Source organism: Triplophysa dalaica, chromosome 19 (assembly GCF_015846415.1).
Source record: "Triplophysa dalaica isolate WHDGS20190420 chromosome 19, ASM1584641v1, whole genome shotgun sequence".
In the NCBI taxonomy this organism is placed as follows: domain Eukaryota; kingdom Metazoa; phylum Chordata; class Actinopteri; order Cypriniformes; family Nemacheilidae; genus Triplophysa; species Triplophysa dalaica.
Window position 1 is genome coordinate 14,924,244 of NC_079560.1, and position 18,643 is coordinate 14,942,886.

The following is an 18,643-nucleotide window of genomic DNA, read 5'->3' on the forward strand; positions in this document are numbered from 1 at the left end:
TAACATGTCACAGTCTGCAATTGCACTTTCTCTATTTACAGTTTTACAATAAAAGGTTGTAATTCAATACAGAGAACACAGATGAAGCAACACAACAACACTTCAGATGCAAACACACATCCAAATGCAACGTAATGTAATATAAATATATATATCTTGAAATCAAACCTAGCGTAAAGGTTGTGGATTCAAATTCCCGGGTTCAAATTTACCAATAAAATGTATCCCTTAAAATTAGACTTTGGATAAAAGCCTCTGCTAAATGCATCAATGTAAAACCTTACACCACTCATCCCTAAGTAAGGTTAGTTTTTAGAGGTAAAACCAACAATAATGTAGAAAGACTGCCTTCGTTCCTTCACTGTTTTTGGCCTATCAGATCGACCATCTGCCATCAACGCCCACCCTTACCTGCACCTTCCCACCAGTCAATGCCTGGAGAAATAATACTGGCCAGCACATTAGCATTGAGGTCAAACGTGTGGTGTCTTAAAAGCTCCACGTCATTACTAAACACAAAGTATTGCTCAAGAAATGACTAAAAGCGTAATCAGACGCGAGCTTTGATCATAGAAATATACACATATTCTAGTGTTTCTCATGGTGGGTTTGTCTTCTCGGCCGGGTTGTTTGGACTTGTGATGGGTTCAGGGTCTTCGGGCCCCTGTTTGAGCGGTCGCATGTGTTTATGACGGCTGTGTCTGTGTGTGGCGCAGTAAACAGTGTGTGTGTATGTTTATGTCTTCAAAAGTCTCTTTGGTCAGCAAAGCATCAGGAAGAGAGAGAGTGTGTTTACTCCACACCAAACACGCCGGTTAAATGTCTTGCTCTCGCACATTTAGAAACAGAAAGATTTGCGTCAAAATGTGACCTAGACAAGAAGTTCGTAGTGTGCGCAAGGTCATTTTTGTCCAGTACAAAGCAAGTGCGCAATCCCAGAATGCATTGTGCGGTGAGCCGCAGATGAAAGTGTCTGCCAGATGCATACATGCAAATGAATGTCAAACCTCTCAAAAAGTCTTCTAATGTTAAGACACAAAATACTTCGGTCTTGCCACGTCTATTTAAAGCTAAAAATACTGCACGACACACACATTCATTAATACTGTTACGCCGAAAAAAATCCTCACAGTCACACAAACACACACACATACAGAAATTGTCCGGGAGCGAATTAACAGCTTGTAGCGGGTACGGGCAGAGGACGGCACGCTGGCACTCTGTTTGTCATATTTCTTGTGGGCCTCGCCATCTGCCGGGGTGGCATTTTCATGGCTGTTTACCCTGACTCCCGCCAAGGAATCATCTGCCACCGCATAATGCAGCCCGCAAAAAAAGGGGGGATTAAGTTGGTAATGCAACTGAGACTATTGCTAATTTGGTGTAATTGGGAAGAAATGAAGATAAATGAGGGCGAGAGAAGGAGAGGCAATCAGTACGGCAGGCAGTACAGCTGTGCTTTTGGCCAAACTAAGACCCCCCCGAATCCCCCACCACGTCACCCCGCGCTCAACAAGGTGCATGCAAATTTAGGCTAATGACAAATACGCTAGGCTAACAACCGCATGAACACAGCGCAGGTTATCTGCCCTACTGTTCATCTCACTGGCGCGTATTTTGGTTGGCGGGTGTAAAGAGACGACATTCACAACATAATACTTTGCCTTAAAGGCACAATATGTACAAATATCCACACAAAAAAACACTATCACGTTGTTATATATTTTGTTTACTTGTGTACTTACATTATCCCAAATCTTTTCAACAATGTTTGAATACAGAGAAATGGTGCCGATCGATCTGCAATTGAACACCTCATGGCAAAACAGCCAGAGTCTCATTAAAAATATGGAAGTAGCTGTTGGAAGTATAGCGCCACTCTGTTGTCGTTTCCATTGGGTAAAGGAGTTGGATTATATTATAACATAGTGGTTATAAAACTTCATTTCATTACGTTATGATTTGTGAGTAATGTTGGATTGACTTCCTACGGCAGTAGAGTTGAAGACAACAACTAACATCCTTCCAAGAGCCTTTGTTTTGTGACCTCCAGTAGAAAAAAATGACATATAGTGCCTTTAATTACCTAAAGTTGTCAAAAAATGTGTAAAAAACTTTCATATACTATACTAGAATGCATAATATTTTAATATACATTATTTAGACAAAAATGCTTGAAATTTTCTAAAAAACTTGCTTGAAAATGTTGTTGTATTGAATGTTTTCCAAATTAACGCCTTTGTCAATGTTTTGCGACCTTTAGAGGCACCAAATGACATATTGTGCCTTTAATTATCTAAAGATGTCAAACTATTTTTTAAAACTTAATTTATATATTTATGAAGAGTTTGGTTCCAAAATGAGATAACTCAGTTTAATTTTTTTTTTAATCATGTTTTTTGTGTGCATACCAATTAATATCAAACTACAGTTGGTTTGCTTTGAAGCCATAATACATTAAAAATAAAAAATTAGTTATCATATTTTTTTTATTAATCGTTACATTTATTCTTAATTTTAATATACATTAGTTAGACAAAAAAAAAATAACAAATTTCGACATTTTACACTGAACGTTTTTGATCTCACAAGAATTTGGTCAGTTCTGTCATTTTGCCTGACAAGATCTGGAGCTGAAATGATATGGCTAAGCAGGTATAACACAACCCATCACTGATTCGGTCACTGATACTGATGCATTATATACTGGAGACCAGACTGGTTTGCAATAAAAATAATCAAAATAAATGAAGGAGGAATCTGATTCTAGTCAAACACTGGTTGATGGATCTAGTATTTAATTGAATCTTCTAAACTCATGTTAAATGTGCACCTGGCTGCAACAACTTAAGAGATTTACATTTTTTGGAAAAATGTTGCAGAACCACAGCTGACACACTTCCCATCTTTGTGGCCTGGAGGAATATCTTGTCCGTGTATAACATAGTGCTTAAGAAATGCTTTACAGTGTCAAGAGCGACATCTGTGTCTGCGTGTTTTAAGCCTACGTGGCTGAAGGACGTGAGTGAATACATGTATTCGTCTGTGAATGTGTTTTAGGTGCCCGCTGAGATCTCTATATCCCTCCACACGTGCCAGACACCCCTCTGGCTGCCCTTCTCGCCGTACCCACCCTGCTCTGCACAGATGTCCCCCCCACACCCCGACACACCTCACACGCTGCAGCCCCCTGAGGAGGACAACCTTCACGGCTATACATCAGCCCAAGCCATCATGGTGATGCGACATCTGCGTAGATCACTAGTTAGTGTACGTGAATGCTCTTGGCTGTGGAGTGTGATGCAAACAGGTAAATACAAATATAACAAAATCTGCTCTAGAGAAGGATTGGTTTGGACAAAAAAGCATGTTTTTGTAAACGACTGGTTGGTGGATTTATTCTGGAAAAAGCCAAGCTTGAGTTGGGACCAGGGTTGCCAAGTTTGGTAGTTTTGGGATATTTTTATTTCCGTTGGTCAAAAGAAGAATATAATTCATCGGTTGTAATTATTAAGTTAAGGAAAAAGACTGTGTTCATGTGACTAAACAGTGATTTCCAATAAGAAATTGTATAATTCATAACAGTGAGTGTAAAACGTGTGGTACAGAAGTGGAATATTTTGAGTTTTGGTGTCTTGGGCTAGTTTTGATCTTTGAAAAATCTTCAAAAAATCATTAGTTGATTTATCTCTCAAATGGAGAAAATATGACAGTATATTGTGAATCAGCACACTTGATAGGTCATTGGGTTGGTTTGTTATGCAGATCTGGCAACCCTGGTTAAAACATTGTAAGATGTGAAGAATCAGACAAGGTTGTGCGTTTAAAAATGTAGGTTGCTAAATGGAATACATTTAATAAAGACGTAGCTTTGAGAGAGAGGTTTTTTAATTAAAGAGCTGAAAGAATAAATATAAAAAAATGTATCTCTAAAATGGCAGTATATGGTGAACCACTGCATTTATGTTATGTATGAGTGTATCATGCAGGATTCGCTCTCAACTACCTTGAAATCCATTACCGACACATTTCCTACTGTAATCAAGCATGCTATGATGTTTCTGAAAAGCACTTTGACAAGTCAACCTTAAATACGCTCCTGTTTCATGTTGCAGCTAATGCAATACACTGCATCAAATCACTAACATCCAACTCAGGCCAGTCGAACAGATTTTGCTCAACGGCAAATCTCATTACGCACAGGGACCTGGCTGTAAACTGCTCTGTATCAGAGATGTTGTGATGACTAAGAAAACACAAAAGCATTGACGTCTTTACGTTTATGAAAACACCTCCGCACAGAGCCCCACAGGAGTGCCAGAAGCTTTGGGTTTGGGGTGAAAAAAACTCTATTTACACAAAGTAGCAGAGATGCAACAATCAAGAGAGATGGAGGGGAAAACCATATCAATTTAAAGTCATTAATTCCCTCCCAGAACAATGTGAGAGCAATCCACATGAGACTGGATGTAAAAGTGTTTGAATTGAAAGTGAAAATGATTAAAGAGCTCTTTTAATGAAGTGTTAATTGCTGTGAGAAGCAGGATAAAGTTGGTGGAGATTAACTGCTTTGACGGGAGTGAAAGCTTCGGCACGTTTCTACACGGATGCAAAACGCTGGGCAAGAAAACAGGTACGGGGATCAGCAGAAGACACTGGATCTCAGTTGGTATAATAACACAGGAAAAAATGTAGGAAAAATGTGCAAAAGGTGTTTGTTTATACAATATTAGTTTTCCCTCGTTTAATCTGGATTTGACTAAATGGAACACATGCCGACATCCAAAACATTTTCATTAGTCTGAAATGAGACTTACTGTAGGGTCACTTATGGTACATTAACATCAGATGATCTACTAAAATGGAAATATTTTTAAAAAAATTATTTGAAAACGGTGCACTGAAACCGCCCCTAAGTTTTTACGAGGGATGTCCTGATCACCTTTTTCATGCCTCCGATAGGAGTTATTTTATTTTGAATATCTGAGTCCTGATCCAATACTTGTATTTTCTAATGCATTATATTAAAATCAAACTAACGTACATAAATGACAACTGAAAAGCAGATTAAAAGGAGTAGTTCACTTTCAAAATGAAAATGTTATCATCATTTACACGCCCTCTTGTCATTTCAAACCTGCATGACTTTGTTTCTTCTGCAGGACACAAAAGAAGATATTTTGAAAAATGTTGGTAACAGAGCAGAACAGTACAGTCCCCCATTCACTTCTATTGTAACTAATGCAAGTGAATGGTGGGCTGTTAACAACATTCTTCAAAATATCTTAAAAATAAAATATATAATAGTTTATATTAGCAAACAAAACATAGTTTTTATTTTGAGTTAATTTTGTATTATTATTTAAAAGATCAGCTTAATACCGCGTCATACCAAAACTATTAGGCTTGATCTCTCAACACAATCTTACAGGAATTCATAACTAGTTTACAAGGTTGCTAATTCGTATGATTCTCATTCTAATAAGACCGACCCTTTTTCTAATAATCGGATGTTTTTATTTGAATTTTTGCATATCGATCTTTGGCTCATCTCTAGTTACAACATCTTCAAAAGGAATATACATCACTTTCTGGGTTCAAAACATTTCATTTTTCAAAGTTGAAACATAAGTTTGTGCTTTTTGCCTACACATGGTTTCAGACCTAAAAATAAACATGAATGTATTTATGAATCGTGGGTGTTAATGTACAATTGTTTGTTTTAGTGCATACAGGTAGTTGCCAAATAGACCGCACGTTTCCTATGGTGTGAGAAACCGTTTAAAAAAAAGTAACGATGATGATATATCTCTCTTATATTTAATATTATAAATATGAATAATAGAAAACAATATATTATTAACAGTCAAAATGTTTGCTGTCACACCATTAGACACATGGTATGGTTTAAGGGTAGTTGAGCGAAATGTAGAAAAAACTAACTCTCTCTTATGCTATTTTATATTCATAATATAAAATAATGCATTATTAACAGTTTGTTTTCAATTTTCTTTCTGACACACAATGGGACATATGGTACGGTTTATTTGGCAACTACTCACATAACACAAGGCAATGCTGTGTGAACTTCTGTTTGACAAAAACTTTAAAAACTTATAAAAACTATGATACAAAAAGGTGCAACCTAAATATTCCTGTGAGTTTCTGTAAATAAGTTGCTATTCTTGCGGAGGCCTCTCGGTTGTGAATGTCATATTTCCACCTCCACCTCCAGCTGAATATTCAACATCTCATCAGCCTCACTAACTGAATCCTATATTGTGTTTCTCCTGGGTCCTTTGTGTTGCATAAGATGGCCCAGTCTTTCACTTACTCTTATCACAGACACACATTAATGGCCATCAGAGAACTCTGTTCTCTTTGAACGGTTTACGGCGACCAGCCTTTGATCATAAGTAGTACGCGCTTCATAGAATCCCTGAAAAGATGTCTCTTTGATATCGCCCTGCGTTTACATATCAATGAGCGACGCCGAAGATGGGGGCCCGGGCAACTCTCGTATGCCACACTTTTGGGGAAATGTGGCTTAGAGGAGGAAAAAAACACAATACAATCGTGTCCGGCTAGGCTGGAAAATGCATAAATGCATTTGTTGGACAATTTTGTAGATTGGGGCCGAGTTGCCTGCCTCGACGGGAAGCAAGAGCTTCTCAAGTGTTTATTCTAGTCAGGCCGCCCCAGTTTGCCTGTTTTGGAGTGGAGAGTCCAGCGTCTTTATGGACTTTCATTAGACGTCATTTTGAGGCTCATTTGAAATCAATCCCCCTTCGGACCCTCGCGCCAGCTCCGGTGTCGGGCGGATGAAAAATGAGGCGGGGCATTGGGGCTCCGGGCAGCCCCCCGTCCGTCCTGCTTGGCCCAGTCCGTTAATACGGCATCATCTGGCCGAACGGACGGGCAATTCCCACATCTCATTACCGACAGGAACTGCGGGTCATTACACAGGATGGATTCCCATTAGCTGAACCGGGGGTTTGAGACTAAATACAGGAGCTTTGGACACATACTCACAAGGACTTTGTTACATACTCCTCAGCCACTCTCAACCTGTTCACACACTTCTGGTGTGAGAATTACTTGAGAGAATTGATGACTGGAGCACTTTGGCTAGACAGCAGAATGTTGGATGGGGACAGCGGGGTATCTGTTTTTTGGGAAAACTAAGCAGTTGAAAAATGTGTTCAAAGTAAAAGTTTATAAACAAAGGAAGATTTGGTTGTTAATAGTCATCTTGATAGAGTAAAAGTATCCTAAAGCTGCAATCTGTAACATTCACCTCTCTATCGCCACCTCTGTATGAAACTATGAATACAATTGTAGGTTGCTTTATATACTTGTTTTACTTAAACTCATGTATAGATGATGTCAAACTGATTTTTGTCGGAAAATCATAGATGACGGCTGAAATTACAATCATTATTTAATCGTGACTGTTGTGACACCGATTTTCTTTAATGTTACTTCTCAGTAGAAATATCAATAAAAAAAGCTTACAGCTCTAAAGACAGTCCTCATTAAATCATTTTTGTATTTTGTATAACCTGTAGTCTAGAGAACAAGTAGTAATGATGCTAATTTGTTTAACCCTTTAATAAATGACCTGGATAACCTCAGATGAATTTTGCTTTACTTTGTGTTTTTATAGCCCTTGTAAAACAAGATCTGAATGAATAATATTTTATTGTTTTGAATCAATAATATTTTTAATAAAAATATTTTACAACTATACTGTATTTAATTAAATTTTATTTAAATAACTCTTTTCACTTTTCTTTTGCATTGTTGCAAAGCAGTTTACATACAACTAGATAGTGGTAAAAAATATATAAAAAATACTGTAGATAAATAAATGACACAATAATACCAACATACATGCGTCACATTCCTCCGATTGTTGATCATCTACAGTAACACACATCAGTCTCTCTCCATTAACCTCAAACTTTGACTATAAATATTTGTAGCACTAAAATCAGACAATTAATGGCAACCATTGCAATATCCATATTGGGATGTTTCAATAATCTTGATATATTACGCAGCCCTAGTTTGTCCTTTTGTCACCTCAATAAAAGCAATTTAGGTTCAGGATGTGCCTAAATGAATGTATATAACGCATCTCTTTTACAGTCTCTATGAGACATTCATTCAGGATGAATGCACGGTCACCCGGAGACGGAGGTAAATGCGAGTCGGTCAGGAGCGGTGCGAGGAAGATGAGGCACGAGCCGGTGAGTGAGGATAATGCGGCTCCTTCATGTGTTCCTCTGCTGCATGAGCCATCTGTTTATCTGACAGACTGCATCCTGACAGACAGCCCGGCTAATCCATGCAGCTCTGCTCCACAGGTTTGTGTATAAACCTATAGCGTTCGGCTGTCTGTGTGTTCCATTACAATTTTAAAACACGTGTGTAAGATAGAGAGAGGACTCCTGGGTAAATTGTGTTGTTTGTGTTTAAGTGTAACGTGTAAGCGAATACATGTTAAGAGCCATTCACTTCAGAAATGGTCAGCAAGTAGCCCGTGCCCCGATGGGGTGATGATTTATGGGACATTAATTTTGAATTATAACTGGATGAATATTTCAGTCTGGGGATGAAGACTGGGCGAGGTTTTCTGAAAAGTCAGCAGGAGAGACTAAAAGAGACCGATATAATAAAAGTAGATGATCTCCCACCTCTGAACTACCAAAACTTTCTCGAGCAATTGAAAAAAAGACTTGAATCAGTACTGAATAAACACCAGCCGATAAAATTAACAGAGCATATTCCAAATGTATATTTAATCATCATTTCTAGAAGTATTGTGGTCATTTCAGTCCAGTGTCTGTTGACTTACAACAAAATCAAACCTCAGGAGTGACTTAAAGTCATCCAACAGCAATGTGAAAAACTTGTAAAGACACATGAAAACTGTCCAATGTTATAACCTAAAGAATACTATTTTAACTTTTCCTAAATACATGTAGAAATATGACAGTTGTATTATTGCTTGAAAGTGAATATGAACTTGTTTATATTTTGGTATTTGAGGTCTGAAAAAATACAGAGCATCTTTTCTGTTGTTTTGGCCTGTTTCTCCAGTATTCATTATCTGCAAATAAATGCAACTAAAAGATATTGTTAGTAGTTTAACATTTGACCTAAACAGATACTGTACCTATAAATAATAAATTCAGAAAATGGTCTCTTCATTCATCCAGCTGTATATTACATGAACAACATTGTGTAAAGATGTTCGGCACACGCTAGGAACTAACTGCTTTATAATGATCTGAATGTTAAACAGTATTGATGTCCTGCTCGTGATTTAAAATTTCTGGCCAAATGGGACGATGTAAATCTCTGACTTCTGAATGTTAAGATGTTATGGATGTCCTGTGCAAGATGATAGAAGATTATCGATTTATTTTGATTTGAAATGTTAACATTTTGATTGATGAATTGAGGCTTCATGCAAGGCCAAAGATCAAAAAATAACCTGCGGAATATGCAAAAATAAACTTGCTTGAAGATTAACAGGATTTTAGGAAGAAACAAACTAAGTGACAAGAAAAAAGCAAACAAGCAAGCTATTGTGGAACCGTGAACAATACACATTCAGTTCCTTTGAACTTCACGTTCTACTTCTACTATTGTGAATGTGAGATCACATATACAGTCACAGCTGATCCAAGTGCAGTTATTGCTTTGTGAATGATCTCTTTTCCTAACAAATGTCTGATTCTGGACACGAGTTCAAAAGGTGAGCTGAAGTCTGAGAGAACAGAGAACAGAGACAGAAAACTGATACCCCTTCACCTCGGCCACAAGATCAACACCAATTCTCTCTCGCTCGACACGGTCAATATTTTACATAAAACAAAGGGCTAACTGAGATCAAATGATGGCGTTTATGGGAGCATCGAGGAGACAGGAGTGTCTCCGGTTACAGTGGGATTATGGGTAGGGACATGCAGTCAGTTTTAGGGTGAATCTCATGAAAAGTGTCAAACGTCTGGCTCATGTTTCAGTCCAAATGTTTGCATTTTTTGTATTCTGCTATTTCATAAAAAAACGTGAAAATATAAATAATACACTGGAAAGTCTATATAATGCAACAGAAAATTATAAATGAACTTGCATCACAAATTATGAAATGATGTCAACCTTCCCTTAGTCGCAACTATTTGTACAATTACTAAACCAACTGATATGACAGTTAAATGACTTTAATTCTTCTTCAGTTCCCACGGGTGTCCTAGCAGAGTAACCAAAGGTGTGGTTCAGCAACATTTGACTGACATCAACCCATATTTTAGGCCAACTATTTTAAACAGAAATCTATTGTTTTATGTAAAACCAAGCTTTCTTTGTTCAAATGCAATGCTGCTGAAAACCGATGTGATATTTTTATGACATTTAAAAAAATAAGACTGGAAATTTACTTTACATACTGTAATTATACAATTGAAGGAGAAGAGAACCTGTATGGTTTAGTTTGTCCACCAATAAAAATATAAAACATATGCTTATTGGTTTTAATAATTTTGTCTAGACAATTCATTTCCTCACTGCATTTTGATGTAAAATTTAATTTTTATCATCTTGGGACTCATTAGAGAATCCAAAGGACATGAAAAACTACAGATATAAAGCAGTATAAAAATCCTGGTTGATTCTTTCTCTTTGCTGTAACGGTCATGTTCAAACACATGTAATTCTGGACAATTATCAATATTGGTCATTTGCTTTTAGCTCGTAAATTTAGTCAATTAGATTAGAGCAGCGTGAGAGAGAATGAGAGAGAGACAGGGTGAGTGAATGACAGAGAGAGAGAGAGAGAGAGAGGGGGGGGGGAGTGAGATTGTGGGTAGCAACACAAGAACAGTCCGGTATGATTTAATAAGACTGACAGTTTCTCTCTGATGAGAGAAAAGCTCTTGGAAGTGTGATGGCAAAATGAAAGGATATGTGAGAGACAAAGAAAAGAAGAAATAAAAGTGCTGACCGCTTTGGTAGTTAGGGATTTGCAACATACACAAATCTGAGCCCCGCAATCTCTGCGTCTCTCTCTTTCACTCTCTCTCTCTCTCTCTCTCTCTCTCTCTCTCTGAACACACACCTGGTTTTTGCTAACGCGGCAAATCACATGGCTGACAGATTCCCGAGCCCGTTTAAATAATGCATGGGATTTCTCTTTTAACTTGTCAGTCGTTCGGCAGAAAAATATATCAGTTCTTCTCTGATGTCATTTGTGACAGTGATTCACAATGACAGTTCTCCATTAGACCAATGAGTCGCCTCTTTCGTTCGCCTATTCTTCCACCGCCGTTCCGACAAGAAACACATGTTACTGTTTGAGCCTTTTTTTCTAATCCTCTTTTTCCCTCTCAGTCTGTTTTTTTTCTTGTTTACAGGGGTTTGGGGAAGCGTATTTATATTTAAAGACACAATTTCGCGGGAAGTCCCATTTACTCCCTGTACCGTCTAGAGCCGTATTAACGGAAACATGGTTTCCTGCCTGGCACGCTCAGCGCCCGCGATCACAAATCAATGAAAGAACTTCGGGACACTTTGTGCTACTTCATAAACTCGGCGGAGTGACTTGTTTCATGCCAAATAATTGGATTACTGTAGATTGTGCGGGAGGCATGTTTGAGACCAGTCAAGTCACTTCAGCCCCTGTCAAAAACATCATTGGTGGGCGTTGTTGTGTTTATTATTCGGTCTTGCTTTCGTGGCGAGGGCGGGGTTATCGTTTGAGCGCTGAGAGAGAGAGAGAGAGAGAGAGAGAGAGAGAGATTGAAATCAAGCCCATCTCTACTGACTGCCTGCTGCAGATAGCTCTGGCTTTTTTGTGGCACGATCCACGCGGCGGAGGAAAAGCACAGATTAGCCGTTCCTCTTTGAAGTTCTCCTTCAAAAAAAAAAAACAAGGAAAGAGCTTGCCACCAAGAGCGAGAGGGGAGGGGACCAAAAACACATCTTGTGGGAATGTAAAGAAACAAAAAAGAGGGTTCAGGGGGGACAGGAAAAAAGCAAGGAAAAGTAAGAAAGAGAAGAAAACAGTCATCGGGACTTTGTAGTTGTCCTCGAGCGAGCAGCGTCTTGGCGAGAGAGAGTGAGAGAGAGAGAGAGAGAGAGAGAAAGAGAGAGAGGTAAAGACAAAGGTTAAAACTGCCGGCCGGCTGCTTCAGAGGGTGTTTGTATAACTTCAGGGATGCATGGAAGTTTGATCAGATTCCAAGACACCCACTACCTCTCAACCTTAAACAAGCAACCAATCAAATGCATCCGACGGCTTGTACTTGCTTTGGAGTTTCTGAAAGTCTGGTTTAATACCCAAACGTCTCTCTGGGTCCTTAAAGTTTCTTTGAACCCCACAGCTTTGGAACGCTGGATGCAATTAAAAAATACTTTGTAATAAATGTTAAGCAGCCACACACAACAGAACTCCGACTTTGAAATCTTCGTATTCACAAATTTGACCTATTATGTATTTGTAATTAATAAACGAAATCACAAAAACAATATTAAACATCTGCGTATGGTCCCAAAAACTGTCAGGCCAACTAGACTTTCAATAATACGGTTAAGCGTGATTATTCATTTGCGCAATATAGTAACTGTGGGCAATTGGTGTTGGGTGAGTTACTCTGAAAAAGTAATAAATTACTAGTTACTGATTACATATTAAATAGTGTAATAAGATTACTGTACACATGACTCTCTCCAAAAAGTATTTCATTACGTATTACTAATTACTTTCTATATCCTACATCAACCTTTAATAGTTTAGTGATTCAAGGATTGACATGAAACGGCTCTTTAAATTCATTCAAATAAATAATAGAAAACTGCAAAGTAGAATTATTACATGACCAAAGTAATACAAATGTGAGAATTATACATTAAAGCGTGGATTATAGTTAGACTTTGATGTCAATTCCACTATTGCACACACAATATGACACAAGATTTAGATGAATTCCATCAGAAGTAACTAATTAAATTACAGTAAAGATTAAAGTAATCTCTTACTTTCCTTTCTCAAGGGAAAAGTAATTAGATTACAGTAACTAATTACGCCCAACACTGTGGGCAATACAGTGAATTATTCCATGTTAGGATAATTGTTTACATTTACCTTAAATCAGAGTATCTTACACAGTAGTAAAAGTATAAATTGTTCAAGTGCCTCTAAATGATCACTTTATTGCATATAAACCATTCTTTCTGAAATAATTTAAATGCTAATTTAGTTTCTTCAATGGTCAATGTACTTTATTTAATATTAACATTTTAACATAATTTTAAAGAGTAACATCAATGAACAACAATAAATGTATAACAAAGCATGTTATTACGGTATCGTGATTATACAGCATACCCAAAATATGTCATATCGTACTAAAGTTTGAAAATCAGACACTAACTTAAGTTTAAAATGTTTGGAAATGCCTAAAATTCTCCAGCAGCTTTTCTGTATTTCCATTATTAACAACTACTGTATCTGTACTGTTTTCTGTACAAACTTCGTAGATTTTAAGCTGCAGTCTGCAACCTTTGACTCAATATCGCCATCTCTGTTTGAAACTAAAAACTGTGATTACTCGACACACTTCTGTATCTGTGGGTTGAATTAAATGATATTAAACTAACAGTTCTTGCAAAATCATACCTGTCAGCTTAATTTAAAGTATTAAGCATAACTGGTTTAATCGGATCCACGCGTTTGGCCCAAAGTTAACTTTCGGTCTGTGTTTGGTTATAATATAATTTATTAAAATTGCTAATGAATATTACTATAAATGAATTTTGAATTATATATAAATTGTATTCAATTATTTAAAAAGGTCTACCTGAAGTTCTGGCCACTTAACGTTTTTTTGTTGTTGCTGCTAAAACCCTCCATATTAAATATGACTTATTATAAGCTTATACTGTTGGATACAGTAGGCTATTGTACGGAGATCTTTTCTAACATTGATTTTTATGAGCTTGCTCAATAACAAACTTTGGTTTCTTTTAAACCCAAAAAGTTTGACAGATTGCAGCTTTAATATAAATGCGGACACAATTTTGTAAGTTGAATGTGATGTCATTCCAGAAAATACATAAGGAACAGGATTAAATGCCCAAAAGTGATGTGACACCGGATTGAAGTTGCAGTGTAAACGTAAACCTAAAGTCTCAAACTTATCAGATCTGACACCACGCAAACAACCGGTTATCATTTCAGCGTTTGCACTCTGGGCCAGCGCTTACTCAGTTACTCTGTGCGATGATGTTGTTCACTCAGCACGCCGACATCCGCAAACAGGAGTGAAATTAGACTCTGTGTGATTCTCAGTTTCCATTGATGCAGCTCTATCTCTGCCTTTCTCTCTCATCATCAACATTAGCTCTATCGGCAGCCAGACTACATCAGGAGATGTGTGATTGAGCGAGAGACAAACGTGTTCTCTCCACCCCTGCCGCTGTCTCTTCCTCATCTCTCCATCATCTATCTGTCAGCGTGCAGCCTCCGTCTCTCTCTCTGCACGCCGTCGCACGCATGGAGCGAATTCAGAGGTGATGCGTGCGTGGAGTCTCAGAGGGCTGACCTATAAATGGTTTGTTTTCGTCGTGTCTTAATGAAATAAACTGTATGGACAGAAGGAGAGCTGATCACAAATAAGACAAAACTTCAATTCTGATTGGATGAGCTGATAGATGCTGGGATTTAAGTTGCTATAAACTATGCAACTATTATACACATTAAATGATCTGTATCATTTATTTTATTACATTCTGCATTTCATCTCTTTATATTGTTTTATGTATTTGTTTATTGTTATCAGATTTTTCAATCTTTGAAAAAACACAAGCTGTGAATTTCTACTAGCATTGCTTTCCATATTCAGACACACGCTCTGTGTGCGTGTGTGTGTGTGTTATTGGTCTTGGCAATAACAGCGGATGGCATTTGTGTCTGTGTTCACAGTGGTTCACTGTGATAATAAAGAATGACATTTTACTCTGTGTGTGTGTGTGTGTGCGCGCTGTGATGGTAACATCACAATCTAAATGCACAGTCAGGTGGGGAACATTAAAGACGTCATTAGCTTCAATAAAGCGCTGAAGAACGGAGAGGAGTACATGGGCGAGAAGCCATTACCTCCGGTCACGTGTCCGTGTGTGTGTGCTGAGGTGATTAGACTGTTGAGCGTTTCCTAACAGTGCTCTTTATTTTGATATTTTCAATATCTATGGCCTGCGCTGCTTAGTAATTCAAAGCTAGTGAATCATAAAACTGGTCAAAGTAAATTGCTGTCTACTCCCATACATCAGAGGAGCGTTTCGCTTTGCTCTAAGGGATTTAATGTGTAAAACGGCTAAAAAGTATAATCTTTATATTTATCTGTCTGTCTATAAGTATTATATATGCTGATATAATACAGTGAATTCAGGTAGATTGGAAAGTTAACCCTTTCATGCATGTATCATGAGAAGCTAATATTTCCTAGGTGTCTTTACTGAACTCTAAACATTAAAAATCAATTGAATTATCGCGATTAAACTCATCCAAAATGAAAATTTGAGTTTAAGTAATAAATGTCTGTGTAATGTGCATATAAATTTTGTATTTTTAAACACATACATGAATACTTATTAAGGAAATATTTATCTATTTATATTTACATTCAATTTTAATTTGATAATTTTTTATATATTTTTCTTAAATATATACATGTATGTATGTTTTCATAAATACAAAATTAACATGCACAATATTAACAACCTTTTATTCTGGTTGCGATTAATCGTGATTTATCGTTTGGCAGACCTAATTTGAACTTTAACTTTTAACACAGTTTTTTTACACAGTTTAAATGTACACCGTGTACATTTTTAAGCACTGCTTAACACAGAGGAAGATATTTGTGAGAATGTCAGTAACCAAACAGATCTGGGGGTTGAGATCTGTTTGGTTACTGACATTTCTCCAAATATCTTCCTTTGTGTTTAGCAGAACAAAGAAATGTATACAAGTAAATGGTGACAGAACTATCCCTTTAATACCTGATAACTGACATCTACACATGGTTAAAACATTTTTTAGATCAATTTCAAACAGTGTCCCAAACTACCTGAATTCACCTCCCACTGCATAATACCATATATTATATACTCCACAAATAATAATAATACATGTTTAATTCCAGTCTAGCGCCACAAAATCTAAGTATGACACAACAAGCATCAAAGTTTGCCAACAACTATTAATTTCACTATGATTTCCATCTTTGACATGACCTAACTCAGTCAATGATAATATCAAGATTCTTTTCACAGAATGTTCTTTACATTCTATAGGATGATTTAATGTAGAAAACAGTAAGTTACAAAAAAGACTTTCACAGACTGGGCCCACATAGTTCATTTTCCGTCTTGCTTCCTTGGAAGTCAAAAATAACACGTGTGTATGATGGGTGTGTGTATGTTCTGTAGTCTTATGTGAGTACACATCAGTACATGAGTGTGTGACTCTCACCCGCGCTGGAGTTCAGCTCTTCGTTCTCTGACTCTGTACCGTTCTGACTTCCGGCTCCGTGAATGTTGTTCATGGCCAACAGCTTCATCTTCTGGAGTTTCATAGCCTCCGCCATAGCTGCCGCTGTCAGACCTGTAACACACACACACACAGAGAGTTAAGTGTGGATGTCTACACCTGCTATTAACATCTGTCTCAGGTGATCCCATCACAAGTGGTCACCCGAAACAGATCGCTGTTCACACCTGGTAGTAACATGCGTCTCAAATGCGTCTCCTGTGACCACTTGTGATCAGATTTCAGTGTGGGAAGTGTCTCTTTCATCGTTCAGCGGACGAACCTCAGTTTGAGTCTCATTCTTTTACATCATACATCTGACGCTTTCTTATGTGGATAAAAAAAGAATATATTTCGAGAAATGTCTGAGTGGTTTTGTGTCCAAACAATGGAAGTCAAAGGGGGCCAATGTTGTTTGGTTACCGACATTCTTCAAAATATCTTCTTTTGTGTTCTGCAGAAAAAAAGAAAGTCAAACAGGTTTGAAAGACATGAGGATGAGCAAAAGCCTTTAAGTAACCATCACTATTGTTGTCGTTTTTCTCCCTATGCACCCTATCACACGCTTCATTTAGAAATCCTCCTCACAGCTGTATTTTGCCGTTTGTCTGTGTTCTGTTAAAGAAGAGCTGCTCTCTAGAGGGCAGATCAGCATTGCCCCCCGCAGCCGCCCACCCCGTGAAAGAAGAGGACGAAATCTTTTCCCAGAGGGTGTGAGAGCGTGTGCGCTGGTCCCATGAGGATCCCCACTGTCTCACACACCAGATCTCTAGCCTACGCTCATCGAGGGCTCCTCAGGCCTGGAAGCATCATCACTCAGCCCAATTAAGCCCCTAATTAATTCAATTAAACATTGGAGGGACACATTAAGTAATTCATTAAGTGACGATACGACGCCTTCTCGCGCTCTCGAATTTTCCCCACCGCTGGAAGAGAAGACTCGCGTCCCGTGTCATTTCCCCAGGTTCAGACGGCGGATGTCACCTTGATCTAATTCATTAAAAATCTCGCCTCCAACGCAATACGTGAACTAGCACAAAGAAGAAGGCCGAAGAACATTCCTTTATTCTTTCCTTCGCAAAGTCGTCGGATCGGGAAGAGCCGAGCGCTTTTTGGTCCCCAGAGGGCCACACGGTCCCCCGGCTGAAAATGAACAACGCTCCCTGAATTCTGCGACAGCCAAGTAAACCGGCGTATTATTCATTCTTGGAAAAACACTCCGATATGCCGGACCGTGGTGGTTGGGTAAGATAAATGAATCACGGCATGCGTTTAAGAAAAACACAAGCATCTCAGTATTTCTACGCAGCCAGCCCTGTCCGCACAGTGCTGTCGGGGAAACGCGGCAACTACATTTAAACAGAATGTCAGCATGATTGATTCAATTTATTACGAGTTCGTTTTGTTGCCTAATCCCACGGAGTTGTCAGCGACGCAGCTGCGCGTGCCTCCAAACAGGATTCAGACACACTCGCTGAATGAAGCGTCAAGACTGCTGTGTGTGCGGCTGAAATGTCCCGAATGGTGCCTTAAAGGGACAGTTCACCTAAATAAAAATCCTGTCATCATTTATCCACCATCCTGTCGTACAAAATGCGTATGACACTTTTTTTACCGTGGAGATATTTTGAGAAACGTCTCTGTGGTGTCTGTACAATGGAAGTCAATAGGGGTCAATGTTGTTTGGTTACCAACATTCTTCAAAATATCTCCTTTTGTGAGCCATAAATAATTTTTAAGTAAACTATCCATTTAAAGTCCTTGCTTTTGCATTTATACCGAATAACAAGAATAGAAAAAGTTGCACAATTGGTGCATTGTCTTGCAAACACACGCTATATGCCTCCCGATACTACGTCGAGAAGAATCCCGGAGATCAAACGGCGTCCGTAACAGTAATTGATGTTTGAGAAAAGTCGCGACCCGCGGAAATGGGAGCCTGTGGATGAAAGGCGAGAGACGTTTTGCAGGGGTGGACAAACAGCTTGCTTATTGTTTGCCTTTCATATGGCCCTTCAGATCTACAAGTCTCAGACTCCCCCTTTG

The 18,643-nt window shown here is 38.2% G+C and overlaps 1 protein-coding gene and 1 long non-coding RNA gene across 2 annotated transcripts in view; one reads left to right on the top strand and one right to left on the bottom strand.

The window, feature by feature from the left end:
* Nucleotides 1-3,624, top strand: part of LOC130407590 (uncharacterized) — a 67,876-nt gene extending 64,252 nt beyond the window's left edge. The window contains exon 5 of the long non-coding RNA XR_008904664.1: nucleotides 3,061-3,624. This is a non-coding gene — a long non-coding RNA (uncharacterized LOC130407590). The remainder of the gene's footprint in view (nucleotides 1-3,060) is intronic.
* dacha (dachshund a) overlaps nucleotides 1-18,643 on the bottom strand; it is a 143,294-nt gene that overhangs the window by 42,575 nt on the left and 82,076 nt on the right. The window contains exon 3 of the mRNA XM_056730633.1: nucleotides 16,541-16,672. Within this exon, the coding sequence (XP_056586611.1) occupies nucleotides 16,541-16,672 (132 nt within the window). The remainder of the gene's footprint in view (nucleotides 1-16,540; nucleotides 16,673-18,643) is intronic.